Below are 18,427 nucleotides of genomic sequence, written 5' to 3'. Positions count from 1 at the left end.
CCTAAAGTAATTGATTTTACCCGGCAGAACGAAAGAAGGAAACTCCGCTTTTCAGTTGTCTCAGGCGATTGATTTTTGACAAACAATGACCTTTCAGAGGTCAAATTGCTGTCAAGAATATGAATTGGCTGCTTCGCAGCAATTATGGAAGATATTTCACGCCTATTAAACAACAATTATGTTGTAAATAACTCAGGTAGACTCCGCTCTTTACAATGCAAGACAACACGGTGGAGGAAATCTTTCATTCATAATTCAACTCATGTTTTCAACTCAACTTTTCACATATAGTATTTATATTGTTCTGTATATTGTATTATAGCCTTTCATGTATATAATATTTTTAGTGCAATTAATCCTTTATATTTTATATTATTTTTTACCGTATTATATATCTATTGTAGTTTAATCATCAAGGAAACCAAATTTTATGTACACCTTGTTTTGTGATCATGACAATAGAATCTATATTATCTATTTTAAATTATATGTATTATTTGTATATATTTATATTTGTTCACAAAATTGAGCACTTATTCTCACTTTTAACTACGGTACTTGTTTATATATTCACAGTAATACGCAGCATATTATGATTTAAATATATATTACTACCAACTATTCACCCAAGCCCCACCATGTTTGGGACCCCATTCATCTCCGTTTTTAAATATATTATTCACTGCATTATTATTCCGCTTGCTGTTTTTGGGTTTTCCCCATGTCTTTCAATCTTTAAATCATTATGTTTAAACCAATCTAATTTTCTTCGATTGGACTTGGGGTCAATGAAAAGAAAACATAGCTACTATGGAAAAATGCCATGACTAACAACACAGTCAATATGAGTGGTAAACCACTAGAGGATGTGCAGGAGTTTACCTACCTGGCAGTAAGATGACAACAGATGGCGACTGCGACGAAGAGGTAAACACCAGGATCAGCAAAGCCAATCAAGCTTTTGCTATGCTAAAGTCCATCTGGAGATCTACTGGACTCGGCATCCACACAAAGATCAGGATTTTCAAGAGCAATGTCCTGAGTGTCCTCCTTTACGGATCGGAGTGCTGGAAACTCACTGAACGGAGACTGGAAGTATTCCAAAACAAATGCCAGAATCTACTGGCCAAATATCATTTCAAATGAACAACTCCGGAGCAAAACAGAAACAGTGCCATACAAGAACAAATCCAGATGCGTCGTTGGGGTTGGTTAGGACATGTCTGTCGCATGCCACCTGCCTCGCTACCGAGAACAGCACTACGATGGACCCCCACCCCCCAAGGTAAAAGAAACCGTGGACGGCCAAAATAAACCTGATGTAGAACCATTGTGAAAGACTTAAAGAAAGAGGAAAGTCTTGAGACAGCCCTCAAAATTGCACCAGACAGAAATAATTGGAGATCCTTTGCGTCGCCTCAAGCGCCAGATGGCACAGAAGAGGATTAAGTAAGTAATTTTCCTCCATTCTCCTAATTATTATTATTATTTGTCAATTTTCTGGGCTCTGAAAATGTCAACCAATCACAGATCAGAAAATTATTTACTGCAGTGAGGTTGAGTTACCGCTGTGAACCAATCAGGCCAGAGAACTCGCTGCAGTAAATTTACATTTGAACTGCAGTTCAAAAACCGAATACTGAGCTTCTAGTGTAACCACTTTACAGTACAGAGTTTATACTAGCAAACATACCACAAAATAATACTGCAAAATTGTGTTACTACTCCTAGTATAGCAGGACGATGTGGACCCCAGAGCTATCACCGCAACCGACTGGCTGTATTTTAAAATCAGTTATCATTTGCCTGTTTATGCCTCCATGTAAGTTGTATGTAATTTATCAATCCGATTAAAATTTAGGTCTTACGACTAAGACGATTCTATTACTGTACCACTACTATGAGCCCTCAAACTTAAGCACATTTTAGTATTCTTTTCAAAATTGTAAATTACTTAAACTATCAAAAAAACGTAAGTTTATTTTATAGCTTGTATAAATGTAACATCATTAGGAATATGAAGGACGAGCATGTGTTCTGCAGATCGTATATATATGTTGTCGTCTACGGGTAAGGATATTCTTGTCACTCATTTTCAACACTTTTCACATTGCTAGTTTAAAAAAGAAACCAGGGGAGGCGCCAGCAAGGGGAGGTTCCCCCCCCCCACCGTCAGGCAGAAAATCCACAATTCATCGGGGAGAAAAAATTATAAATTATGTATTTTCTACATATTAGTAGAAATAAACTGAAGATTTGACTGTTAGTTGTTAGACCTATTGTTCTTTTATTACATGTCGTGTAACTATTCTTGAATGTTTTGATTGCCCATGGAAAAAAAATGATTTTAATGTATTTTTAACTGTTTTTATTTTAATACAATAGTAATTACGAGTTCCATGCAGTGCCTATTTGAAGACATTATACCACCATAGGGGAAAATGTACCTTAGGCCACACTGCAGACCATATTACTATTGTATAGGCCTACATACATTATGATATACATAATATATTTTTATTATTTAATATGAATGACCCTATAGGATCTGAGATAATATCAATACGAGTAACGGATACGAATGTACTTGTTTTAGTGAATAATGCGAAAGTAAATCGATTCTGTGACTGTGCATGAAAATATACCAGTATTAATTATAATAATAGATTAATAATATAAATAAAACCGACTAAGATGTATGCACTTATCCCATCCACCAGACCTTTCAGCCAGCATAAAAGCATAGATACTATATTAGCATAGTATCTACGATCACTGTGATAAAAGGTAGCCTAAGGTATGTTTGGATTTTCATACTTAAAAATCCTCGTCTACAAATTGCTTTATATTTCGTAGGTTGGTACTTTATACACTTCTTAATCATGAGACAAGAATAATATAACGATTAGAAAGCACAACTTATAAAGTATGACCGAACATTGAGCATCTAATGAGTGTATTATGTTGTTTGTGGAAAAGCTGTAGTATAATCTAAAAGAGCGCTTGATTTTCATAATGAAGAAGTTCACGCGAAGCCCAGAACAGCATAGCACACTTAGGAAGACGGGATAGTTGTCCAGTCGCAACTGCGACACAAAATTGAAGACAATGAATACCTGGATAAGCTACGAGAGTGGTCGACGGTACGTTTACGTATATCAAATGAATATACAAATATCAAATGAATATCCTCCACAACCGCCTACTCTCTGACTTTGTTGTGAGTGATTGTGAATGAACGTGTTATTGTAACTGCTTATTTATTTAGTTTTCAAGTAATCAGTCAGTCGATGAAATTTATATCCCGCCAGATATCCAGAACATTCTGGATATTTGCTAGGTATCACAACCTTCTACCTGTTCAGGGGGTATGCTTTTAACCCTAGCCTATTTATTATGATTCACATTTACACACATTTGGGACAGCATGAAATTTAAAGAGTACATGGATCTGTACGACATTAAATAACTTATCAATACTATAAATATAACTTTTTTTATCATAATTTAAATGTGATTATGGAAAGTAGCCATGCCTATATCAGGGGTGGTGCCAGGATTTGCCCGACGGGATGGAGGGGGGGGGGATTTCCCCGACGAAAAAAAGAGGTCGATGTCTGACGTCACTCAAAACCTCCTGAAAGTGTTGCAGGGGGAGAAGCCCCCGAAAATAATGACAATTTAGGGGTTTCAAAGGCTTAGTTAATCGATTTTGGAGTCTAATGATATGTAGAAAATACATATACTGTGTATTTTTGTCCTCGACGAATTGTGGCTTTTCTTTTTCCCCGACGAAGGGAGGGGACAGCTCTCCCCGACAGGGCCCTAACCCCGATCACCAAACCCACCCCTTGCGCTGGCGCTACCCCTGTGTATAAGAATTTGGATAGGACATGGTTGGACAAACTATTCATAATAAAAAAAATGTATAATTTTAATGCCTATCAATTGTTTTTTTTTTACAGGTTTATCAAATACAATAGTGTAATCTTTAAAAAAATTACAGAAATGCGTTAAAACAAATAAACAATTGTTGATGACTTTGATTAAAATTGATATACAGGTAGATGGTAGTTTAATGTCTATTTATGTAATAGTTCTGCAGGTACAAGTCTACTTTAAAACAATAGTCTTAAACTTTGCTTTGTCGATGCAGCCAAGACCTCACAGTAAGAAGTTTTGTACAGAAATTAATTTTCTTACAAAAATTAAATGTGCATGGTGATTATCAGGTTTTATCAAATGTTATATTTTATTTTATTCAGGTATAAAAAAAATCCAAAAAATAGCCATTGGCTAATATTGTTGCATTTACAAAAATATAAGTGTTAAAAATTACGAAATTGCACAACAACATTAAAATGTGTATTTACAAAAAAAAAAAAATTGATATTTACAAAAAAAAAATTGTATTTACTTTAATTAACAAAATTATTTATATTGTCTATATTATGACAGATTCTGTTTCAATTGTATCTGTTTACAGCTGTTTGGAATGGTTATTTCAGCTGGGTGATCACCACTCATTTTCATTAATCAACAGAGGACATTTCCTGGGAGCCCTAAGTTGAGTGGGGATGATAATACAGCATATTCAACAAATTTTATACATTCGTTATGTACCTGTATATTACAGTACGTTAATTAGAAAAAAATACCATTCTGGAAATCATGGTTTTGATTCTATGAGTTATAAAACTTGATACTCTTGGCATCTGATGAAAAAGCAAGAACTCCTGTACACCAAGCCAGTGCCGTTTCGATATTAATCGTAAGGCAGTTTACTCATGACAATAAACAGTTAAATACAATAATGCCCTTACTGTATTCTTTTGCATTGACCCTTAAATTTACTGGTGATTAATATACTGTAATAAATTGTTTGTTAATTAGTGACAATTTTTTTTTGCTAAAGCAGTATCATAATATATGGTAAAACATTAGAAGATCAACAAATAAAGTTTGAAAAATGAAATAACTGTGGCTTACATCATTTTTTTAGTTTCGTACCATGACATTACAATGAATATTAATACAAAAATTAGTTTATGCAGTGTATGAAGTAATAAAGAGGTATCCAGACAAAGATAGTATTCATACTAAATTGTTTTTTCATTACCTGCAGTGTGTAGCCTCTCTTAATTTTGCGAATTAAAAATAAGGATTAATTTTATTGGAAAATAAATTTGATAGAGATCAAAACAATTAAAAGGATTGAATATTTTCCCCTTTTTGTGTATTTGCTCTATTTATGGCCCAATAGAATGTTAAATATTATTTCGAAATTTTGTATTATGTATTTTAAAACTGAGTGCATAATTATTTCTCGAAATACTGTAATTTATAAATAAGAAAAGAAAACATTTGGTACTAAGGGGAGAAATATGTTCCGTTTAATTCAAGATTCAATATACGTTTATTGCAAAGCAATCATGAAATAAAATCAATTACTGTAGTTCTTGTTGGCACACATACTGGAATAATGTAAATATTATTCCTCAAAACCTCATAATAAAGCTTCTCATAATGACCAGAACAATAGCATGCATGTCATTAAACTAGATGGCAGTCTCGGAGAGTGCATATCTCCGCCCACATCATAGTTCTCAGCATAAATTTCCCCCGAAAATTGTCCCCATCAAAAATAAAGAAGTAGACTCCTAGGGATTTAAACCCCGGGCTGGTAGTGTGGAAAACACTCTTCTAACCACTGCACCAAACTGTTTTCATATATATATCTTTGAAATTAATGGTCCTATGTTTGTTTACACTGTACCAGCAAGCCCACACACACACACGTCCATACGGCAGATGGTTATACTCAAGTAGTTGTTCGATCATTGTGCCCTTGACCTTTGACCCTGACCCTTCAAAATTTAGTCACTTCCATATCTTGGTAAAGGAATATTGTGGCCAAGTTTGACAAATTTCTGATAAAAACTATGGGTTGTGTGATCCTCTGTCAAGTACAGGCCTGAAAATTGTTGAAATGAAATGTCTAAATGGGAAGAGCGAGTGTTATTGAAAGTTTCTAATCTTGAGCGATTTGTTAAAGTTTTATTTTGACTGCGATAGTAATGTAATGATGAGGAATTTTACTATATATATAAAGAGTCATTTCCGACCATGGTACTATTTCTTCAAATTTTCGAACCTCACCATGGAGGTGCTCAGATGAATTAGACTCACGAATGCCCCCACCTACTATCTACCTTTCAAAAAGATCTTTGCCCTTGACCTGGCCTCATGTATTTTATGTTATTAATCTTTCCATCACTCACTAAACTATTCCACAGCCTATGTCATCCTCATAATCAACCTCGCCATAACTTTTTTTTTAATAAACACTAGAAAGGAGGAAAAATTAAAATTATATTGAAATTTAATTCTCATAGTGGCATTTATGGCCATTTAGAGGTGCCATAATCATACATTTTCTACAACCCCACTAAGGTTGGCGCTTAGGTGGGCTAGTCCCTGGGACCCTTCGACAAAAGTAGCACACACAGTGAACTTATACCGATACTCATTGTAAGGATCAAGAAAATTGTTTATTTATATTGTTATTTGTAGTAAAATACTGATGACGGAATAAGTGGTGGAACCAATGGAGTCTAAGTGGCTACAGAGCCCCCTTCCCGGTCAAGGGGATTTTCCCTGCTGGGAGAAAAAATAAAATTCGTCGGGGAGAAAAAGCTTTTTTAAAGCCTTTTAAATTCATAGCCGTCGGAAGCATTTTGCAATTTGGTCCGGCCATTAGAGTGAGGTATGGTGCGGAGGGGAGGGGGGGGGTGTAGTATGAGCACATGACAAATTTGGTGGTAAATGAAGAGTGGAGACCCGCTATCTCTATCCACAGCTACAGGATTTTGAAGTTAGTTGAGATCTGAGAGCATAATTATCATATCAAATCTAGCCCCACCATGGTTGTTGGTAAACAACTTGTTTGGCGCCTATGAATGTCCGGAAATAGATGCTGGCTACCTAGAGCCGCTTTCTCATTCCCCTCAAGGGGCAGCCACAATATATAAAGTTAGCATGGATGAGAGTCTATGTTGGAAATATGGCACCTCTGGATGCCATGAAATAGCAGCTGGTAAAGCTGTAGAAAATAATAATTTATTGTTAAAAATGTAATTATTTATCATTGCCATAAGTAGATAAATTGAGTTGCTTATCCCTCCAAAAGAGCATGAAACATAATAAATAATGCATAAACCAAAAATGACTATAACATACTGTAATTGTATTTACACGATGTGGAGGGTATTGAACTATGAAATATACACAATATGCAATAAATAAAACACAGGATACTATTTGCCACACAAATGGATCTGCAGCCTACAGGTTATGAACATACTACTCGTTCAATTTCAATTAAATTTTCTTGCAAAATTCAGCCTGGAACATTAATAAGTTATTAGTTATTATCACGCTCTAGAATGTATATACTATCACTAGAATTGTAAAAAAAAAATGATAAAGTTAAGTGCTGTGTTTGCTTCTGGTAGACCTTATACCGATTACACATTAATTTTAGTCAACCTTCATGCAGACAGACTATGCACGTATACTTCCATAAAGAGAACTACCCTGGTAATAAATAAATAACAGAGTACTAACATTATGGTGATCCAGTTAATGAGTAGAGAGGGGCACAATGCCGCTGAATCATTTTTTAAATTAACTTGCCCGTTTTTAAGTAACATAAAAATTATCAACTTGAACATAAACATTAGTGTATTTAAAAAAAAGTTTACCCGTCATTTTACAAAGAAAAATGATAGAACACACTTTCAGTCAATGGAAGTGTTTTATTATTTATTGTAATCAAGTTTAAAAATCAGGATACACATTTTTGAACTTTAATAATTTCTTTGCTAAAGTTAAAAATATGTATGCTACTGCAAAAATGAACAAGTTAATTTCAAAATTATTTTTATGATTTTTTGTCATTTTCAAGACACCCAGAAAAAAAAATGTGAATTAATGATGATCATAATTATGATGAGGGGATGATGATAACAACGACGGTTATGATGAAGGTGATAATGACTACGATGACAATAATGATGACGATGATGATGTCGATGGCGATGACGTCGACGATGATGATGAACGGTAATGATGTTGATGTAGGTGTTGGCATGTTTGAAAGTGATGGAGAAAGTAATGCAGACTATAGTGAAGTGAGTTCAATCTGCAATCAAACCGAAAAAAATCCCCCGGTCAGGGTGCAGCAGGGATAAAAGCCCCTGGAAAATCAGCAGTTTTGATTTGGTAGAGTCTAATTTAGGTCGCTATGCTACTTTTACTCTAATAATAGGCCTAGTAGGCCTAATACTTCCAGAAAGCAAGCGATCCTCCGATTGAACTACAGGGACTATAAAGCAGTGACGGCGCCATCGGGGAGGGGGGACAGGGGATTAAGTCCCCCACCAAACAGGTCAAACCCCGCCGGACAAAGCTTGTCGGGCAGTCAACCATAAAACATATAAAAATAGGCCCACACCAAGCCAACACATGTCTGTCAGAGTCTGAGAGTACCATTTCCGGCCATCCAGAGGTTCCTATTCTTAAAGAAAATCTCATTTGGAAGGGGAACCCCCTCTCAGCCTCTTCCTCCAGCACCACACCCCTTTACAAACCTGGACATCCCCCACCATCTTTCGTCCGACGCCACGACTAATCTTTAAATCCAATCGAGTTGCGGTTGCCATTCTCTAATATTGTGGTCTAAAAGTATAAATTGTGGATGCCCAAAAATCTCATCTGGCAATCCCTCCGCCCCCTCAAGGAGTAAAGTTGGTGTATAAATTCATACCTGTAAATTTTGAAAATGTGCTGCAAAGCAACTACCCCTATTCCAACCCATGCAGGAACAGATACAAGATTGAAAGTTAGTGGAAGTGGGCTAGATACTGTCAATGCGATGCGTACATTCATATAATTGCGTACATTCATATAATTCATAATTATCATTATATATTTATTTCAGAAAGTAATGGAATTGAGAAAAAGTGGTCCGGCCAAAGCCGGTGCGGCCGGTGCGCTTCCGACGGCCCTGAAATCGCCAAATTGTTTCTTGCCCAGGGGAGTTCTGCCGGGCCTCTGTGAGGGTTTTAAGATGGCATTAACTCTTAACTTTTTCCAGTCGGAAAAATCAGTTTTCCCCTTCTCTACACTCCCGACATCAATAGTGTATCTTGGAGAATAGGAATGGGATAGAGTGGGGTGGAAGGTAAAGGGAGGCTCGATGTTTAGGTGTGGGAGCGCGAGCTAGCAAAAAAAATGTGATTTGTGACTATGTGACCGTGACTTGTTTTCATTGGGAGCGAGAATTTTTGGGGTCACTCCCTCCCTAGTGTCACAGGAAAATTTGGCATGATTTAGCATAATTTCCAATCAGCCCCACTGAATATTCTCAATTAAGAAAGTATAATACAAACTCCAAGTATTGGAATGCACGCCATCGTGTTGGGAATGAATATTTCGACAATAATTTTGTCATCATCAGGAATTCTTGAGATAGGGCGGCGGTGGGGGTGAAAGGCTAAGGGTGGCTCGATGATTAGCTGGGAACGCAAACTTGCAAAATAAGGTGATTTGAGGTTATCATCAGCACTTGGCATATTTTTATGTTGTAACTTCTAGAGTTAAAGACGTAATACAATACTCAGGATAGCCTTCAGTATTAGAGTTTCCATTAACACACTTTATTAACTCGTGTTGCACAAAGCATATCGCCATCTTGTCGTCATAGCATACAATGCGGGATCGAGCTACCAGAGGGCGTGCGATCATTAATCATGCGTGCAACATCTTTCCTTTTTTTGGAAAGAAAAAATTAGATATCATACTGTACTAGAATGTGTATCATAACATAAATTTACCAATAAGTCAATTGAATTTGTACTTGTAAGAAGATGAGTAAAACAAACTCCACAATGTTAACACTGACTTGACTTGAGTGTACTTTATGAGTTAAATTTTTCTTACAAATTTAGTATTTTGTTTTCTTTTTCTTTCTCTAAAAGTTCTACAATAATATCAAACAGTGAGAGCACTAAATTTTATATGCTCATAAGGTTTAATTTTTCATCATAATGTCCAAAATAAACATGTTTCAATGCTCTGCTTTAAAAATAACCTAAAACTGTGCATAACGTGAGCATCTAATTTTCTATGCTCTTTCAACACCAGGTTTTCTCCTAACTCTGGTACTGCGTCTAGTTGATGCACTGTTGTTCTGAGTCTCTTTTGACTTCGTCGTACATTTAAGTTTAAATTTGCGTGCATATGTATGATCGATGAGAGTGAATGACTCAGCGCTTAATCGAAGATGTCGTCGATTCCTGATGTACTCTGCGCCGCATTCTGTTTGCGCTTTGTAAGGTCTGCGATTGACCATTTTTTTGACGCGTGCTTTCTTCCACTCTTTGCAGTGTGGTTTCGGTTTCATTCTGACAATGTCACCTGGCTGAAGAAATCATTAGGTGTACAAGTCCTATGCAGTATCTGACCATTCAATACCCGACTGGTCGGGTAAAATCGAATTAGTGTTTGACATGTTATTGAAGATTTATGACCCATTAAACAACTGAACGTCCTTGAATGAGGCATGGCTAGTTGATGATCACAGCAGGCAAAATAAACATGAGACCTGACCCTAGTTCTAGCTTTTTTTTGTTTTAATCTAATTAAGTCTTAGTGAAGGCTGCTTTACAGTGGAACTGGTACTAATTTCAGTGACCTTGCTTGGTAATAATATCAAGAACCTTTGCTGTGTTAATGTGTAATAAATCGTTTTATCACTCACTGTCATGGTTTGTTTACACAGTGTAACTAAGAAGGTCACTCACTGTGCAAAAACTCTAAGGGAGATGTACACGTCATGATGGTAATTCTTTTGCACCGCGATCAAATGATTCTTTCTGCTTTCGTTGCTTCTTTTGTTTGTTCTCTGTGACGTTCTCAGGAACGTTTGGTTTGAGATGTGAGCTCATAATTGGAAGAGATGTTCTTGTTCGACGTCCAAACATACGCTGTGCTGGAGAGCTACTCCTACTGCTAGTCCAGCAGTAGGAGTGTTTCTCTATGCGATTAACGCTCTGTTAATGTCTTTTTGATCTTTGTTGGTTTTCCGACTAGGATTCTTGGCTATTTTAACCGCTGACTCAACCTTTCCACTTGATTGTGGGTACTCAGGTGAACAATGTGGTAAACTGATATTCTGTAGCAAAGTTTGCAAATGCAGAAGAATTAAATGGTGAGAGGATTGTCATGTCTTGAGAAATGTCGCTTGAGTCTTTTGACAACAGACTTTGTGTTTGTCATATGATCGAGTTCGAAATAGTCAGAATAATATTAATCTACCGTTACAAGGTAGTGATGACCATCCAATGACATGAGATTCAAATCTTCTCCCTAAGTCTATCTGGAAGTTCATGGTGGAGCAGTGGTTCTTTTGGCTGCCCATGTTGGAATGTATTACATATGTCACATTTAGACAAAAAGTCATTCAAATCAGCTGTGATTCCAGGCCAAAAGACAGTCTCTCTCTAGCGCCGAAGCATACTTTCTACTCCAAGGTGGGCGCTATGAAGTACTTTTCTTATGGCTTCGCGAGCTGATCGGGGGACTACACATCTGTCTCCTTTGAAGACTATATTGTCCAATATGGAGAGTTCATGTTTACAGTTAAAATATGGCTGTGCTTTGGTGTGACTTGACTTTGATGTTCTGGCCAACCCGAAGTGATCAGACGTTTGACAGTCTGCAAACCTATGTCACTTGCCGTAGCAGTTTGGATATATTGCAACTGTTTCTCAGGGACTGCAAGATAATAATAATAAAGATCGGCAAGATGGATGCTCTCTGGTACTTGATCAACATTTCCTTGATCAGTAACGTAGGCTTTTGACATAATGTCTGCCAAATGCATCTCAGGGCCAGGCTTATAGCGAATTTCTACATCATATTGGCGAAGTCTCATAGAGGCTTTTGAGTATCTTAGGAGCTGATGATATCGATTTGTTGCTAATGTTAACCAATGGTTTATGGTCTGTCCATAAGATGATTTTACGACCATAAGTGTACAAATGATGTCGCTCTAAGCCGACAACCTGAGCCAAAAGTTCCTTCTCAATTTGAGAATAGTTGCGTTCAGCACAAGTCAAGGCTCTACTGGCGTACATAACTGGAAGTCAATCTTGCAGGAGTGCAAATCCGAGACCGGCTTCGGAAGCATCACATTGTCCTTCAGTTTGACAATTGGTATCAAAGTACTTGAGAACTGGTGCATGAGACAATGCTTGTTTGATACGTTAAAAAGCTTGTTGACACTCTGATGACCAATTCCAAAGTTGGTTCTTGTGAGTGAGTGTGCGTAATGGTTTATTCAACTGTGACAGGCAGGGAATAAACTTGGCAAGGTATTTAACCATGTCATTCAGTCTCTGTACTGCAGCTGGGGAGTCGGGTGTTGGCATGTTGATCACCGCGTGAACTTTGCTAGGATCTGATTTGAGGCCATTCGCTGTCAACACATGTCCAATGAAGTGTAGCAATTCTAGCTTCTTCTCAAACTTGTCCTTGTTTAGCGTAATGTTCATTTTGCTACAACGCTCAAGAAACGCTTTCAAGTTATTGTCATGATCCTGTGTTGTTTCAGCAAGTGTTTCACCACATCCAGTGATAAGAACATCATCCGCGACAATATGTATGCCATTGAGTCCATCCAGTGACTAATTCAGTTTTTGCTGAAAAAGTTGGGGGCGGGACTTGTGCCTTGAGGCATTCGCAAATATTTTCAACGGCCCCACAGAGACTGGAATGTAGTCAGTTTCGTAGACTCGTTATCTAGCTTAAACTGGAGAAAGCCTTCATTCAAATCGGCTTTGGAAAACACTTTCACTCCATCCAATTCAGGAAGTATATCCTCTATGACAGGGAGAGAATAGTAGCTACGTTTAAGTGCGCAGTTGAGAGGCTGGGGGTCAATACATAAGCAAAATTTACCGTTGCTCTTTTCTACACAACAAAGGCTGGAGCACCAATCTGGTGGCTCTTCTACCTTTTCAATTACCCCTTCCTTTTGAAGTCTCTCCAATTCTGCTTTTAAACTCGATTGCACCGACAAAGGTACACGACGTGGGGGCGCTACGTGCGGTCTTACAGTTTCATCCACATAGAGGGTGACATTACCAGGCATACAACCGCGACCACTGAAGACGTCCCGATATTCCTGACATAAATTTTCTTTAGCTTTGACATTTGACATTTCATCTTGCAACTCGTTGACTATTGCAATGTTTTCATGATTGACTGAGATGAGTTGCATTTGTTGTGCTGTAGTTGAACCAAGAAGTGGGAGTTTATGTAGTGAGCCCTTTTGATTACTTATGACATAAAAAGGAACTAAGTACCTTTTACCATTTCTTGGATTTTTTAAAATCTTAAGTTACATGTACCCAAGACAGGGACCATATCATTGCTGTACATACGCAACTTCTTACTGGTTTTTGTCTGCACCACATTTGCAGGTAAGTATTGTGCTGGCAAATATTGATCAAAAGTTTCAGATGTATTTTGATCACACTTCTTAAAACAAAACCTCTAATATATGACATTAGTTTGCCCACAGCAGTATTCTTCCCATAATTGTAATATGGTATCTATATTTCCTTTATATTCCTCAGTTTTAAAAGGTAGATCAGTGTGGATTTCCAGAGCTTTCTGACCGATACATGTGACAAATGCAGCGACACGATATTCCACCGCCTGATTTTTTAGACCAGTCAGTAGCTCGTACCAATTGGTTTTCATATTCCATTTTAAAGTGATATTGGGAGGAAGAGGAACCGTAATATTCTTGATACCATGACCTTGAGGAGGTACATTACCATCTGCATCTAGTGGAGTTTGCTCATTTTCATCACCAACAAGCATGTTTATTTCTCTATTATTTATCTAAACTAGTTATATTACTAATAGTTACCTTCAAAAAAAGATACTAGATTTAGACTTGACTTTAAGCTTATCAACTATTTTACAAATATACTCCAAGCTTATACTATATTACACTCACTACAAGGGCTACGATTCCCACTACACTGTGTAATATGACTTTACCGCGATCCACAGCACATCAATGACTCGATCGCGGGGACGCTTGACGATCAACGCTATAACGTACAGTCACAAGTTTCCGAACGCTAGGCATACACAAAATTCCGAGTTTATCACTGAAATGGAGCACGATGAAATCCAAATCCGGCACTTCTGGATACCATGTTTTATGTTGTAACTTCTAGAGTTAAAGACGTAATACAATTAACTCAGGATAGCCTTCAGTATTAGAGTTTCCATTAACACACTTTATTAACTCGTGTTGCACAAAGCATATCGCCATCTTGTCGTTCCCAGCATACAATGCGGGATCGAGCTACCAGAAGGCGTGCGATCAATAATCATGCATGTAACAGGCATAATTTGATTTTCATCGCTGGTCGGTCCTGCACAATAATTTCAAGGGTGATAATTATTTCTTATCCTTTCTATGATTATTTTTGACGAAGTTGCAATCATATTTGTTAGTTAGAGAACATTAGAACAGTTAACATTTTATTGAGCGTTTTTCTTTCCATTCTGAAATCTCAAGTTACACTAAACTTTGACACAGTCATCAAAATGTGTGAATCATCTATATTCAATCTCAAGTCAAAAAGAAGACACATCAAATCCAGGTCAGGGTCTGTAGAGATACAGACCAATGAAGGAAGACAACAAATACATATTAAACGAAACATCAAAAGAAAAAAAAACATTTATCAGATTCAGATTAAAGGGCGAACGGCCAGATAGATTAGAGCCATCCAAGAACTATTACATTAGTGTAATATTTTCCCATGCAGGGTTAAACCTAGCATTCCAAATCGTGTAGCTGGTAACGAGAGCAGTTTCTGAAATTTCCTTAATTATTGCTTTTGCGTTTCTTGAAGTTATCTAAAAAAATATCTTTTATTCTACATTCATTTTCTGGAGTAATGAGACCTCTACTTCCTATTTCAAGGCAGGTAAGTTTACCTCTAAACCCATTTCTGACAATATCATTGATGGTATCTTTGTATTTATCCTCTTTTCGTCGATGCGCTTTATCGATATTCATTTCAAATGGTACGGTTAATTCCAAAAGTTCGATATTATTACCTGTTAGGATAACAATATCTGGTTTTGCCTTCGTTATGAGGACGCTTGGGGGAACTGTTCCCCCTGCTATGGAGTAGCCTTTTACGACTGCATAAACATTGTCAACCCTCCTATATTTCAGAATATATTTAATCAGCAAATGTATTATAGAATCGTGCCGCCACGTAAATCGGCCCTGTTCAAGTGATACAGGGCATGAATTTAGGACATGCACAAGAGTTTACTTATTTTGACACATATTACACTTATCATTTGTTCGCTTACCCCATGTACGGAGATTACTTAGAGTGGGTAAAAAATCTATGGATGCCCTCACTGCGAAACTCAATACCCCCTTAGGTAAATTATAAATCAAAGATCTCCATGTAAGATCTGCAGAGATAAGGTGTGTAAGCTTTAGTAGGTCACCTTGTTTCCTTAGGGGTTCCACATATTGATGCTAGAATTCAATCCTATTTTCAAATATAGCTTCTTTTATATGGGGCTTAATTTTTGACCAATTGGTATTCGATTCAGCCCTAGAAACTGATCTATCGTGGACTACCATTTTATAGAGCCATTTTTTGCATTTTTCTTGACCATCTTGTTTTTCTTTCTAATTTACATTTCAGAGCATGGGTTACCCGACTGTCAGCCTTAACCAGGGAAAGAGAATATGCTAGGACATGTGATTCCAGATACACGTCAGATATTCGGGGGAAATTTAATCCCTCTGGACTATGTATGAATGCTGGTGTAGGTCCGTTTGTGGCCAATCCAATCTATTTTTTAATTGCATTTGTGTGTATGTGGTCAAGCGTTTGAAGTTGACAGTCAGTTAACTCATGCACTGTTAACATATAGCGAAATGATGGTGTAGCGTATTGTATATATAATACGCAATTTGAATTCGTTTCTAATAAGGCTTTTAATGATGTTGTTAATTGTTCCATTAATTTTATTCTTTATGAATTCAAAGGTTTCCTTAGTTTTACCACTAAAAAACAACATACTACCGAGGAATTTCTCGGGTGTACTCTTCAAGGACTTAAGAATATTAGCCCCCAATGAAAAGTTACATTCATCAGGCTTACTGCCTCTGATGGACATGGTTTTACACTTAACAGGCTAAGAGAAAGATGCATAGATTGTGTAATATCTATTATCTCATTCATTAGTTTCTGATGTGTCCTTTTGTCTTTAGTGATTTGACAAAAATCGTCTGCAAATGGAAGAGTGGTAAATTTCTTTCCTTCGAGTTCGTAGCCATGCTCGGACTCCTTGGTTTTCAGGTAGTGTATAATCGGGTTGAAAGCCATTAAGAAAATTATAGGTGACAGGGGGTCACCCTGGAACACCCCCCGACAGAAATTAAAATCCGATGACTGCCAAGCAGGACCACGGATTTTTCCACTGAGTCTTGAATAAAGTGTAGTTATATAACTGTGGATGGTAGGTGGGATTCTATATCTCTCCATCGTGTAGTTTATTAAGTTCAACTGAGCCAAAGGCGTCGGCTAAATCGAAAAAAGTTAAGTGAATTGTCCTTTTCTTGTTTCTTGCGTGCGCTAGCGATTCATTTATTACAATTGAATGTTCTACGCATCCATTTATCCCATTCAGGAACGCTTTTTGTGTTTCAGGATCAATATACATATTGCTTGTCATAAAGTTAGCTATTCGTTCGGCAACAATTTGATGGAATAATTTACCGATACAAGATGTTAAAAAAATCATCCGAAAGTTACCTGGTTTGCTAGTGTCACCATCCTTATGGATAAGGGTGACGACACTGCGTGACCATCTTACTGGAGGATCACCGCTGATAAGCTGTTTACTAAATAATGTGGCAAGGAGATGATGTGTTGCTGGAAGTTTTCGTAAGAGTCCATATAAGATGCCATCTTCCCCCGGGGCTGAAGTTGGTTTCTTGTTATTGAGAATTTTTCTGACGTCTCTGGGTCTAATTGTGTCGAGGTTAAAAGGTATGAAGTGTTCCTTTAGGGATATAGAGGGGAACCATTTAAACTTTTGGATATCAACCTTGTTCAATTCAATTCAAAATAAATTTATTCCAAATCTTTTCAAAGCATAGATAAACAGTACAGATATATAAAATTGGAATTGGAAAGGGCAACCACAAACAAGCAGAGCTTTACAATAGACACATCTAGATGTGTATAAGAGTACGGCTATGATCATAAGAAATAGTCACTTTTTTTTAACTATTTCTAGTTAATAGTATACGTTTCAATCCATGGGAACATCGCAAAGCTTTAGTAAAAAAAAATCCTGGAGCAGCAGGTTGATATTGATATTTTTCCCACAGCTATTTAAATGCGACACACCGTCACTCAATCGTTTTGGTAACCTTCTAATACATAGAAAATGTATGTAAAGATTGTTGATTGTATTTTATGAATATGAATATTCCTTTGCAAATATATTATTGAATTTCTGAATTTATCCCTCTTTAGGCATTCTTACGTTCCAGTATAAGAGGTCGGAGTATACGTTTTACCAACTCGAGCAAAAAGAAATCTGGTATGATTTAAAAGAAATCTGTGAATCATCAGGTGGTTACCTTGCAAGCTTCGCAACCGTCGATGAATTGACCGCCGTACTCGATTACGTAAGGTTACGTAACTATTCAGGTGGTATGTACGAGATCGGATTATCACGCCAGGCGGGTTTGGATTGAAATATTGATGCAAATGGGAAGTGGGAAACAGGAGAGGAGTTTAATTATTCTATTCCATGGAATGATGGCCAGCCTGATTTGAGCAATTCCATTTATACTGCGGTTAGGATCAAAATAAGCACTGGAAAAATGTATGATATTCCTGCTACTGTTATAAATCCAAATGAAATTTCGAGAGGATACATTTGTGAATATGGCAAGTGTTATGAAGTAATATACATATAGGCCTATTAATATATAATATAACATTATATTACATTGGTTTCTGCCAGTTATTTAAAAAGGTCGTTAATGAACGTTAGGAATCATAATTTAACACAAAATAATCAAATAGATACAAACTGTAATATTTATCAATATTTTTATTGATTTTTCCTAACGACACCGTCATATTTGATAGTATAATTGTTTTGTGTCCATACGGTATAACGTTCCAAAAGAAAGATGAAAGAACTGTTTGGCGATAATGGGTAGGCCTATGCAAACATGGCTGGAAGTGCAGTGCTGCTAAAAGATACAGGGATGGCGCCAGCG

At 36.9% G+C, this 18,427-nt stretch overlaps 1 protein-coding gene across 1 annotated transcript; it reads left to right on the top strand.

The window, feature by feature from the left end:
• Positions 1–1,684: 1,684 nt before the first annotated feature.
• Positions 1,685–18,321, top strand: LOC117115471. Its single transcript, XM_033259290.1, has 2 exons — positions 1,685–1,822; positions 17,670–18,321. The coding sequence occupies exons 1-2, from the start codon at positions 1,744–1,746 to the stop codon at positions 17,891–17,893; spliced, it is 303 nt and encodes a 100-aa protein (XP_033115181.1). The 5' UTR covers positions 1,685–1,743; the 3' UTR covers positions 17,894–18,321.
• The last annotated feature ends 106 nt before the right edge of the window (positions 18,322–18,427 follow it).

The sequence above is a fragment of the Anneissia japonica genome, unplaced genomic scaffold, assembly GCF_011630105.1.
Source record: "Anneissia japonica isolate Jap-2015-1 unplaced genomic scaffold, ASM1163010v1 scaffold287847_len925385_cov155, whole genome shotgun sequence".
Lineage (NCBI taxonomy): Eukaryota > Metazoa > Echinodermata > Crinoidea > Comatulida > Comatulidae > Anneissia > Anneissia japonica.
Note: the sequence above shows the minus strand (reverse complement) of the source record. Positions and strands in the feature narration are given on the sequence as shown.